General features: G+C 45.8%; 2 protein-coding genes and 1 long non-coding RNA gene across 4 annotated transcripts in view; 1 reads left to right on the forward strand and 2 right to left on the reverse strand.

The window, feature by feature from the left end:
* LOC107217394 (telomerase Cajal body protein 1) overlaps nucleotides 1–932 on the reverse strand; it is a 38,517-nt gene extending 37,585 nt beyond the window's left edge. The window contains exons 1-2 of the mRNA XM_046738916.1: nucleotides 904–932; nucleotides 500–731 (exon numbers count right to left, since the gene is read on the reverse strand). The gene's annotated coding sequence lies outside the window, so the exon portion shown is untranslated. The remainder of the gene's footprint in view (nucleotides 1–499; nucleotides 732–903) is intronic.
* The window catches only part of LOC107217397 (integrin alpha-PS2), a 47,034-nt gene extending 35,171 nt beyond the window's left edge, over nucleotides 1–11,863 (forward strand). The window contains exons 6-12 of one of the 2 annotated variants that reach the window (XM_015654910.2): nucleotides 4,612–4,660; nucleotides 4,914–4,988; nucleotides 6,301–6,476; nucleotides 6,592–6,842; nucleotides 6,957–8,472; nucleotides 9,015–11,033; nucleotides 11,380–11,863. In XM_015654910.2, coding sequence (XP_015510396.2) covers nucleotides 4,612–4,660; nucleotides 4,914–4,988; nucleotides 6,301–6,476; nucleotides 6,592–6,842; nucleotides 6,957–8,472; nucleotides 9,015–11,033; nucleotides 11,380–11,457 — 4,164 coding nt within the window. In that variant the 3' untranslated portion in view covers nucleotides 11,458–11,863. The remainder of the gene's footprint in view (nucleotides 1–4,611; nucleotides 4,661–4,913; nucleotides 4,989–6,300; nucleotides 6,477–6,591; nucleotides 6,843–6,956; nucleotides 8,473–9,014; nucleotides 11,034–11,379) is intronic. The other variant, XM_015654911.2, reaches the window with a different exon arrangement.
* On the reverse strand, nucleotides 1,583–11,497 carry LOC124294221. The gene is made up of 4 exons (XR_006904167.1): nucleotides 11,359–11,497; nucleotides 4,299–4,429; nucleotides 1,693–1,980; nucleotides 1,583–1,593 (listed from the first exon to the last, which is right to left on the reverse strand). It is a non-coding gene; the product is annotated as an uncharacterized LOC124294221 (long non-coding RNA).
* Nucleotides 11,864–12,594: the final 731 nt, after the last annotated feature.

Genomic DNA, 12,594 nt, shown 5'->3' on the forward strand with positions numbered 1-12,594 from the left:
GTTACAGCTGGAGGGTGCGCAGCTTACCGATGCAGCTAGAGATAGGATGGTTATCTCCGTACAGATCTATACGGCGGGATCGATTCGATCCGCGCGATCGATACGGCGATTTCATTCTCATATCCGTTGGATGCATGCACTGGGAAGTGTTGCGCAAAGATGTAGTGGAGAAAATCGTGGGCATTAAACCGGCAAAATTTCATTCCTCGCAACGTAAATTTCGTTATTTCTGAACTCACAAGGAAGTTATCCCGGGTCGATTTTTCATTTCTCGTTATGAGAAAACTTGTCCCGTTGCGTTGGTTGAAAACATATCATGTTCTTGTGGGTGAGGCTGCCAAATCAAAACCCTTGACACGCCTTACTCTGAAGGGTGGTTTCACCCTCTCAAAGTGCTTTTGAGAAATCAAATCGGAGAAATCGAACCGGTATACCTTCCTTGTCATTCTCACCACGTACAGAGTTATAGTACCTTGACTAAAAAAATGTCGCCAAGTACCTTAAAATTCGAATTTGATGGTGGTGGATGCTCAAGCACCTGGCGAAGTAACCATGACCGTTTGCCGAAGAATCTCCGCCGCCAAAGAAGCCATCGGTAGCTGCGTTGTGGAGCAATCCGTAGGGAGGAATGGAGTCCTGGACCGGCGATCTCTCACAGAGGATGTATAATTCAGAATTGCAGTAGTCCGTTGTAGTGGGGATGTTTAATGCATGTCCGGCAAGTCGTCCACCTGAGTCACACAGTGGCCTATACACTTATTCAATGTTAATACGAGCATTCGACTCTCTTACTACGTCCAACTCCATTCGATCGTTTCTTCTGGCGGGGCAGTATGTCAAACATGAGACACGAGTAACAGTTCCTCTGCAAATGAATTTCCCGAAAATTTTTCCAACACCCACCTACCGCGGTTGTCACGTCGAGAGAGCATCGAGCAATCGAGTCATAATTTATCACGATGTGCGAATCCCTCTACCGACGTGAAACTAGTCGATTGGCACGTCCGCGAGGAGAGATCAGCCGAGACCATTGTCGTGGTAGAATTTCAGTGACGGTAAGCAGGGTAATAAAGATGCACCGGCGCAGCTAGTACGGACGGCGACAAGGTTTTAAAAGTTACGGGGGGGCGGTTGAATTTACGAGAAATCCATGGCAGCGCCGTGGCCTCGCGACAAATGGGTGATACCACGGTCGGAGACTGCAGTCGGTGTACCTACGTATACAGACAATCGGATGCACATCGCATTGGAGAGTTGAAACGGCAAGGGAAAAGCATTATACCTACCGCGGGGAGAATTTGCGGGATACAGGCGGAGACTCCTCGTCGTATTTACTGGAATTTACGAGCCCGAAGCCCTTGCCAAGTCCCACGTAGTAATGGGTATAAGGAAGGCAGCCAGCCACCCGTCTCTCCGCACGGCATAACGGAAGTGTTCTTTCACGGTGCATCGCCATATGCGCCAAAGCTTGTGCCGCACGTTTGGAAAGTGTCTGCTGCGCCACGTCGTGCTGAGGACCGCAGTCCGGTTCGCCTCGAACCCCGGTGACGAATCGCAGCGATGTGCACCCCGAGGAGCTGGTTCCGTTGCATCCTGGTAAGGGAAGGAAGGAAGGAAGGGTTCCTCGGGACGCTTGGATTGTCGCTTTGTTTCCGAGGGAAACAAGGAGGGATAAAAGAGGGACAGTCTTACCGAGACAAAGGTCTCCTCCGTTGGAGATGGCGAACGTAAAGCTGAAACGGGAGGCGCGTAGGTGGTCTCTCCACAGCGGAACACGAAACGGTGACAGAACGAAATGTCCTCTCCTTAAATGGCGCCATGAAACCGTCTCATGCTGCGCCGATTCTCTTCTTTCTCGGGTATCGCCGCTTAGCATATGCATCCACCCCAGGCCTTACCGAGAAGTAGAAGAAGAAGAAGAGGACGAAGCGGAGGAATCCAGGGGAACTGGAGCAGGATCCCAGAGCTGACGATGGTTTCCTGAAATCATGAAGCAGACTCGAATGCGTTCGCAGATAAAATATTTTCGACGTCCGAATAACGGCGAGATCAGGACGACGGACTTGAAGAGGGACGCGTTGCGGCTACGGTAGACTCTCGGAGAAGAGGGACGAGAGTGGGAAGACCTGCACCCCCCGCGGAGGCGAGTTGCGGGCCTCTTGCTTACACGAGAAAAATTTGCAACTGGAACAATAGCGGTCACCGGGTCTGCTCCAGTCTTCGGTGAGCGCTTCGGAGCAACAGGAGACGCGGAACACGATATACACGATACACGATACGTGGGCAAGAAGTAGTGGAAGGTACGCGATACACAAGATGCACGAACCCATGCACGTGAGTTGTACTCTGGCGCCGATCTGAGAAAAAGGGGACTCAGATTGAAATATAACAGAGCCAAATATGTATACTCGAGAGACTGCTGGTGGCTGTTGCCGCTGCGCATGCTAAATTTATGCCTGCGTCCACGTTTCATTGTTTCGCTTCAAGTGGGGTATCAACAACCTACGGCGACGACGACGTCTTCTACCTTTCCGTGTACAAAACTACGCGAAACATTTGCGGTGAATAGGGTTTGACAGGAGCGATGCGAGGGCATGAGACCACGAGAGCTACCGCGACTAGAGTGCAATAATGTTTTTTTTCCTTTCTCATCTGTATAGCGAAAATCGCGATCAATCTTATGCTGGAAGTACACGTGGTCCGATTAATTTCACGGGTCTGCAAATAAATATTCTATTTTAGCTGCGTGGGATCTTTTGGATAAAAAATTATGTATTCGAGTGTGCTGAGTCCAAAAATCATTTCCATTTCCCTCCATCGCGTACTGTATAAAAGCATAACAATAATTAATAAACAACCGTTTCAATACCATGAACTAAACAACAGTTCTTACAAAATTAGACAAACAATTTCTTCGTGAAGTGAACTCAACATTTCGTGTTCGTTCTCTTTGCCTACGAAACGTTTTCTGCTTTTCTTTGATACTTATCCGTTCTTTCCATTTTCCGTTTCCCTGTTTGTATTTATTCTCGAGTCTCACTCTGATGCATGTATTAAATGAAAGTAAGAAATCGGTTTTGCGTAGAATTTTTAGAATCGAGAATAGGATACCAGATTTCGAGTTAAACGGGAGTTTCACGCTAAACGAAACTAAAAACACGAGTTCAAGGAAAAAACCTAACGCGATGGAATTTTTTGAGTATATTTCCCGGTTTCAGTGAGTAAAAATCTATAAGAAACGGTGTAAAAAAAAACCTGTGCAATTTTTTGGTAGCAGACCTGCGTGTTCTCCGTTCTATACGTGCACACACGTCGTGCAATGACGAGATAGACACAGTGCACAACATGCGACGCGTATATGCAACACTTATTCCAGTGTTTAATTACGTTAGTAAACCGCCGCGCCGACGATGAGGACAAAAACGCAAAAGGGTTGCGGTCTGTCCTGCGTGTCAGCCGTTTCTAGCACCACTTGGAACGCTTTCTCACACTGATAAATTTAAGCCCTCATACGTCGCCCGGCGCCTTGACTTACGTCCTAGTATACGAAGACACGGCTGCGTTAAGTATTTAGACACACATACGAATTACGCTCCGAATAAGCCTGAGAACTATTCGCCCGATTGTGTCCAGACGCGTGACCAATAAATTCTTCACGTATATTATTTTATTACGCTGAACGGGTCTCATGATTGTCACGATTCGTGTGTAAAATGTAAAACGAGAGTGTACGTATCAGATGCGTACTGCAGTTTATTATTTGTTTTTTATTTATTTTTTGTCAATTAAATCGACCATTTAGAAGTCTTTGACTGATCGGTTGGAAAAAAAAAGTACGTTCATGACGCACCCTTGATCATTTGAAGTGAAATGTTCCTTTAAAATGAAACTCTAGGCTCGTTTCTTCTAAATCGTTCAGCCGCCTACCGATAAGACTAAGAGGGCGTAGTAAATGGTTTACTTATCGGTCAATTTTGGGCAGCTGTTGCCCATTACAAATGGATAATTTTTCCTAAACGACGAAACTGCGTCGTTACTGATCCATTACCGGCGGCCATCAACGAACGCAGCGATTCGTTCGCGATTTAATAAGACAACGATAGAAAGGAAGAAAAAACAAAGGAAAAAAGAAAAAACGAAAATAAAATTTAACAAATGATAGGCGAATGCTCAAGAAAACAAACTGCTTATCGCCCCACAGCCTTGTAATTATACCTATACTCTCGTCTACTGTGTTTCTTTCACGCCGAATGCGAAACGATGTAAAATAGTTTGGTCATAGGATTCGAGTAACTAACCTTTGGTAATGAAATTGTTACGGGTGAACGGTTTTCAATATCTTTCCTTCCCTCGACCCGATTGGCCCCCTCCACCCTCGTTGTAACCTCACGTCTTCTCGTAATCTCTCGTGAACCGGGGACCCTCGGAGCTGAAAATCTCATCCAATCAGTATAAATCTTTCTACGATAAGAAGCTTGGAAACGGTTGAAGGAAAAGGGGGGGCAAAACATTATGGCCAGTAAAAAATTCTAGTAAACTATAAAAATTGGAAGTTGTTTATCGGCGTGTAATATTCCAGAGCTTATGAGGTCCTTTTCACTTCTGTTTCAGGATGGTAAAAGAGCGTTCATTGGTGCCCCTGGTAGCTACTACTGGCAAGGTAAATACGATTTGTCAACAATTGTGTTCACGAATGTTGGGTCATGTTACACATACACCTCGATACATACTGAATGTGTTTTTTTTTTTTGATTTCGTTTTAAATCGTATCAAGGGTGATCGTCATTATAACGGTGGCTTTTGTGATCGAGATGAAGGGATTATTGCCTATTGATTGTCATGTTGTGTCATTCTTGTGCAATTGTCTGGCGCAGATTGTATTGTTGAAGAATGTTTTCACGTAAAATTTTCAGGTCAGGTGTACTCAATCGCCAGCGAAGCTGAATTTGAATATTTACCCCCCGGACGCGGATTCTTCGGATCTGCAGGTACCATGAACTTCCAGCCGCCCTGCCACCCAATCGCATTACCACCAATGCCCCTAATCAGTTGCCATATTAATTATACTGAAACCGAATTAACCCGTGTTATACAGCTTGAATCGATGCATCAGTAAATCTTCAAAACGGAGACCGCTGCACGAGCTGTGCATACTTATGAACACTCGATGAATTTTGAATAGTATAAACAAATGAAAGTAACACGAAACTATTCCGAGTGCGGTCTCAACTATGACGATGTTGATACAATCGAAACACGTATCCCCGTGACACTTGCTTGGCAGTGATTTGGATTAATTAATACAAAGTACTCAAGTCGATAGATATTGTATAATTATTAAAACCGAAATAACGAAAATTTCATTTGGGATTGATTGATAACGCACTCACGCCTATTATATAATATTAACAACGAAAAGCCTGCTGATGGGGGGATACTTGAAAAAAATTAATTCTTAACCACCCAATGAGTTTTTGTTCTTTTAATACTTCATTAACGATTCAACCAGATTATTAAACGCTGTTTCTTTAACAACTGCCAGGTGAGTCGAGGGTGTTCAAATATAACAATCCCACAGGTGCGGGCTGCTTTTACAGCTTCCAGCGTGATCTGATCAGTACGGCTGTAATAGCAACGAGAGGCTGCCTCGTTGTGACGACAAATCGCAGTCTCCGAAATTAAATACACCCGTCGATTGCAAATTGACCGATATACATAGAGCGATGTAGTATTACGATTACAACAACATTTAGACCTATATATACGATTCGAGTAAAATGGAACGAAGGATTGCGGTGGAATGGAATTCGGAGGCTGCGAAACGTGGAAGGCTAAAAAAGCTATAGAGCATAATATAGCTTATAATACAATCGCAGTGCAGTGTGCTGGAATGCTAGATGAGAATGAGCACTTGTACATTATCCAGTAATTTGGAGGCTGCAACGTCGATCGGTATAATCGCCACATAACACGTGCGAAACGATCGAAGATGCAGTCAGCTCGACGAAGCTGAAGCTAGCAGCCAAACGGGTTAAGCTGTTTGGAAACAGAAAAATTCGCTTCACTTTTATCCTTGATAATTCTATTAAAGTATCGGAGGTTCAAGGTATTTGACAAAATTTTGATTGTTGGACTTCACTACCTTATTTGAATGAACGTTAGAACGTTTGGCTGATAATTATGACTGCTAGTTTCAGCCTCGTGTCAGCTTGCCTTGGCTATGCAACGAACGAAAGCGAATAACTCTGTAAAAGCACGGTGATCCGATGTAAAAATAACTGTGAAACAATCGTTGCCCAGGTCAAGTATTTTCAAGTGGATCGGGAGGTGAACCGCCGGTGTCATTCACGAAGGAAAGCGGACCCGAAGATGACGACTCTTACCTCGGCTACTCGGTCGCTTCGGGTGATTTCGAAGGCAACGGAGAACAAGGAGCAGCCGTTGGTATGCCCAGAAGCTACAATCTACATGGAAAGGTATAATACACGGTTGATTTTCAGACGTTCTTCTTTACACTCGGTACCGCAGCTTGATCCGTGCCGATTAAAACTTTCAAATAATCTTTCGACTAAAATCGATTTTCGCGCACAGGTTGTACTACTAAGATCGGACATGACGACCTGGCACGCTAACTTGACCGGCGACCAGATGGGCGCTTACTTTGGATACTCGGTTATTGCCTGCGACGTAAACGGAGACGGCCTGGACGATCTGGTTGTCGGAGCGCCTATGTTTACGATAGAAGACGACCCGAAGATGACCTATGAAACCGGGAGGGTTCACATATTTTACCAAGGGATGGTAGAGGATCCTGTTCAGAAGTTCAGCGAGTCGGAAACCAGGTAAGAAGAAGATAATCCCTCGCGAATTGAAAGTTATTCGAGTCTGAGTTTGAGTCACGGCGCAGCCTCACCTACACTTGTCACCGCACGGTAACATTTTCACTCAATTCGCAGAGACGGCGTGGAGAACAGAGGCAGATTCGGACTATCCCTGGCTTCGCTGAAGGACATTGATCTCGACGGTTATCAAGACTTCGCGGTTGGCGCTCCTTACGGTGGTCCGGACGGCCGGGGTGCGGTCTACATCTATCACGGTTCGAAGACCGGTGTTTTGGAGAAGTACTCTCAGGCGATATACGCCTCGGTAATGGAGCGACCGGTCTCGACCTTCGGGTTTTCTATCGCCGGCGGTAAGGACCTGGACGACAACTATTACCCGGACATCGTCATCGGTGCTTACGAATCCAGCAGCGCAGCCTTTTTCCGTTCGCGACCGGTAATTAAGATAGAAGCCTACGTGGAGTTCATTTCTCAGTCCAAGTCCGTGTCGCTCGAGAATCGAGAATGCACCCTGAGTGACAGAACTACCGTGTCTTGTCTTATGCTAAGTGCTTGCCTAAAGTACACTGGCCGGGGGGTGGCACCGATATTCCGTTTCAACGTCGAGTACGTCCTAGACACGAAGAAGCCGAATAACCCTCGGCTCTTCTTCATCGAGCACGAATCGAGGAGTTCGATCAATCAGTCGTTTGAACTGAGCAGCAACAATTTGTTATGCAAGAATTTCAGCGTCTACGTATCTCCGAATATCAGGGACAAGCTGACGTCGATAGACGCCGAGATGCGGATCAGCCTAGTCGAGCAGCAAACCTTCGCCGAGGAAAGGCGAAACCCATTGGCCGAGCTGAGACCGGTGCTCGGTGCGTCGACTTCGCAGCCCGACTCGATCTCGATAATGAAGAGCTGCGGCCAGGACAACGTCTGCATACCGAATCTCGAGTTGTACGCGACAAAGAGCGTCGAGAAGTATCTCCTGGGTTCCGGAAACAGGTTCGAACTCGATATCGTGGTACAGAACACGGGAGAGGACGCGTTCGAGGCTACCTACTATCTGCAGTTGCCCAAGGCTATCGACTACATAAAAGTTGAGCAGATCGACAAGAACGAGATACTGGTACTATGCTCGGCCCCGAACTTGAAGAACAACAACACGCTGAAATGTGAGATCGGTAACCCAATGCCGAGTGAAAAGCTGGTCCACTTCAAAGTTATACTTCAGCCGATAACCACTCAGGATATGAAACTGAGCTACGACCTTGACATGACCGTCAACACGACGAACCCCGAAGAAGATGGGACTCGGGCGGACAACACCATCCGTTTGACAATGCCGATTTGGGTACAGACCGAGCTCTTCATCGAAGGTAAGAGCAAGCCCAAGGACCTGTACTTCAACTTCGAGAATTACACGTCGGAAAACATCACTACCGAATTGGAATTCGGACCGCTTCTTACGCACAATTATACCATACGAAACGACGGTCCGTCCCAAATTCTCGAGGGGGAGGCCTTCCTGATATGGCCAGCGCAGACCCTCGCCGGTGAAGAACTCATATACTTGCTCGAGCAGCCCGAGACATCTGGAAGGATCGAGTGCGCGACTGCAAACGCTAATTACCTCAGTCTGACGGTAAGTGTCCTTTCGCTTATTATACCGAAGTAAGCCGGGTTGCGGAGTTTGGTTAACCCTTCGAATCACGCTTTAAATTACGCTCAGCGTGCCACATTTTTCTTTGCAGCTTTTTATTTATTAAACTACTTTTTTCATTCCACATGGTACCTGAAATATTTCCAAGTCCACCAAAAAATATAAAATTTGTTCATTTATTTACTGAAAAAATAGCACATGTAAACAAAAAAAGAAAATGCATTTTCTGCTAATCCACCATTAAAATCCGAATGCTAATTTTTACGCAAACTTAATACACACCAAAAAATTGTTCTTCCTGTTGTTTTTCTTTGTCCGCCATATTAGATGCGCTATTTTAAATTTTCAAATTTCGAGTTCGGATTCGTAATCAACGACCCCAAAAGCCCGTGTATGAAAACTTTCAAGTGAATCGCAATCAAGGAAAAATGTATGCATGAAAGGGTTAACAGGATAAGCTTTTTACGTTTTTATACGTCCTTAAATCGAAGGTGATTGTAATGCTTTTAATTCGATCTTCACAGCTCGACGACAAGCGCAGAAGACAGTCGTATGCAGGTATGGTCGGAGGATACTCGAGCGGTGGAAGCTTCGACAGAACCAATCAGGTTACGGTGGATGAAAGACGCTGGCAACAGAACGAAGATCAGACTAACGACGATCTTCTGGTCGTGAAGAATTCGAAGACGCAGACCAGCGGTGGATACTCGAAGAGCCATACGGCATCCGAAAACTACAAAGTCGAAAGCGGTGGCCAGAACAATTTCGCGGTTGAAGATCGTTCTTTCAACGGCGGCGGAAGTCAGTCGACGGGAGTGTTCACGGGGTCGAATGAGGGTTCGACTCAGATCCACGGCACTAGATTCGAGGAACCGATGGAACCGGGAATGGAAAGAGGTCAGAAGTACAAGAGCGAAACTACTTACTCGGAAACTCGTGGAAGTGGTAACAATAAGAATTTCGCAATTGGAGGCGATTCTGTCACCGGCGGCGGAAGTCAGTCGATGGAAATTTTCACGGGGTCGAACGGAGGGGCTACTCAAATTCAGGACACTAGATTCAAGGACCCTGTTGAATCAGGGATGGAAAACAGGAATCAATTCGGCGACATCACCTACGCAGAGACTCATCACAGCACTAGGCGCAACCATTCCGGAGGATTTCAGCACGGATGGAACGACATGCGAGGTACGGAGGAGAAAGTTAGCGGGACAAACGTGAATCGTGACGGATATTTCAGAACGGGAATTTACGACAGTGGAAACAGAGGACAGATTGAGACGGAGGAGACAATCAATCTGAACAACAGACAGGAATATTCACCGACCTACAAAGACCGAAGCGAGCATTCAAGGAGCGGTGGCAACTCGGAACGTGAAAACTTCTCCGGAGCATCGGGACGAGTGATTACGGAAAACGGCGAACAGCGCCAGTGGGGAAGTTCCAGGATCCCAAACGTCGCGGCTTCCCAGGAACTGGAAAAGTTTTTCTCGGACATAAACCGTGAGTCCACGGCTATAGCGACAAACACAAGAAACGGGATGGATTATGTCCAGCTTGAGAGTCGGTTCAGGGTGGCCAACGGCAAGGCTTACATCCAGTTCAAAAACGGCGAATTTTTCGAGCTCCTAGACAGCCGTGGAAGCCCGAGTTATACCTCGAGTCAGGAACAAGATAGCCGGTGGCAAAGTCGCGAAGGTCGCTTGGAAGGTGGCACGGACGGTCTCGTCTACGTCGTGCTTGCGGACGGCCGCAAGTTCCGTATTCCAGGAACTTACACGTACCAGCGAAAGGAGACCATCACCATCGGCGGCGGAGTCCCGCAGGAATCAGTTTCCGGAAACTGGGCATACGGGAGGCAGATTACCCACACTGGAGAATCCGCAGGGAACGGTGGAGGTTTCGGTGCCGAGGGTAACGCCTGGCGACAGGAGTCATCGTACGAGTCAACTTACGACTCGGGACGGAAGGTGGTTAGCGGAACGCGGAGAGTTGGTTTTGAGGACCAGGGTGAATTCAGCGGTGACAACGTCCCCGCCACCAGAACCGACGAACGTATCAGGAGCCGATACCCGAGGGAGACTGACGACCTGAATATCGCCGAGTTCAGGAAATTCGAACACCGTAGGACCGGCAGAAATCGCAGGGCCGACGAGCCTGAGCTCAAAGCTGAGAATATCGAGGAGGGGCGGGTTCAGATGTGCAAAACCGCAAAGTGCGTTAACCTTCGATGCACGATTGGGCCGTTGCTCAAGAACGAGGAAGTTTGGATCGCCATGCGGTCGAGGATCAAGGCTAAAACGCTCAAGGAAATTGCGTTCAACGACAAAGTCGAACTCTCCACTCAGCTCGTTGCCCGCGTCACGCGTCAACCCTTCATCGGCGACCTTGCTAAACCGATCGACAAAAGCTACGAAATATTCACCACCGTATATCCGAGCGCTTCTCCCAGCGCACCTGACGTTATACCATTATGGATTGTCGTCCTGTCGGCTTGTGCCGGCGCAATTATTCTCTTGCTACTCATCTTCCTACTCTACAAGGTGAGAATATGACAACGAAATCCGTTCTCGTCACGTTTCGAACAGCTAATTCGATCGTGAAATCAGAGTAAAGAATCGTGAAAACGTTTTTTTTTTTTTTTTTTGTTTTCTACGTCAACTTAACAATTGCTATTAAAAACTATTCAAATTGCGTGTAGTGTGAACTGTAAGAAATATTTTATAGTTTTTCTCGCTACCCGAAATCTTGAAAGGTTTATAAATAACGAAACTAGGTACAGTAAAATTGCAGTTGCATGCACAAACACCGAGTTCAGTTATGTAAATACATAGAATCGTTGTGATAATTATTGCAATGAGAGCTTACCTATGATTTGTGTATTTCCAGTGTGGCTTCTTCAAGAGAAACCGGCCGACCGACGCAGCCGAGAGGCAGCCGCTGCGAAACGGTAACTACGACCAATAAACTGCGCAGCAATGATTGTTTACTCCGCCGCTAATCGAAGCACTCCTCCAAAGATGGTTTTCCAAACTGCGATGATATGTGTCCTTGGCCTTCCAAGGAACACGGCGCGTGACGCCGACACTTGCATCCTTGCGAAGTGGTGAATGTTCCCGTTCAAATTCACGTGAAATATGTGAACTAGTACGCGATCGATCGGCCAAAACAGAAATCGCGAACAATCCGATTCTTACGGATAAACAAACGCTCGCATCTTCTTGGTATTCAGAGTACACAACCCATCTTACACTCGTGTTTTGAGAAGCATTCTTCCATTGGCACCGCGACACTTGACACACTATACCACAGTCACCACTTGCCTTTACCCGTAGTTTTAATTCCGTAGCTTTCGCAAATACGCATTATACGTTGAAACACGGTTCGTCACTTCGTGCCGGTCGGAGCAACACTGGTCACTGACGGATTTGATCGCCAACCCAAAGTTCCGAGATGGCGCATTCGTCGATTTTCAAATTTTAGCAGAGTTCGGAACCGTCTTGAGTCGAAATTTAGAATACTGGGATACACAATTCAGAAGTCATTTTACTTAATGTCGACGCGTACGACGAGCCTTTGAACTAGATCTGAATACCGCACTGTTTCACTTTACTACGATGAAATGTCACAGGGAATATTTCACCCGCTATTGATCACTGCAAATTATTATTTAATTATCGTGAATCGTGTTCTTTTTACTTATTTTATTTTTTTTAAACAATGAACTCTAATCGAACGAACGACTGTTTTATACATTACAATAATATATTTTGATATTTACAATAATCGAAACGAGTGCCTTGATATTCGAACGAAAATAATTTTGAATTCTATGATGAGAATGAGAGAAAGAGAATTTCACTAGCAATTTATAATCACTTATTGTACTGCCAATGAAACTCCCTCCAGCTCCTGTAGCTCTCTTTTCATTACATGTAATATTATATGAGTTTCTAGTCAGAAACGTTTTTTTTATTATTCGGTAATTATTAAACAGGCTGTAGTCTCGGATATTGAACTAAAAATCTTTAAAAAGAAAAAAGATAACATCAAAATACGTTTAGAAATCGAATATACATGTATATACTTACTATTATTATTGTT

Source organism: Neodiprion lecontei, chromosome 4 (assembly GCF_021901455.1).
Source record: "Neodiprion lecontei isolate iyNeoLeco1 chromosome 4, iyNeoLeco1.1, whole genome shotgun sequence".
Lineage (NCBI taxonomy): Eukaryota > Metazoa > Arthropoda > Insecta > Hymenoptera > Diprionidae > Neodiprion > Neodiprion lecontei.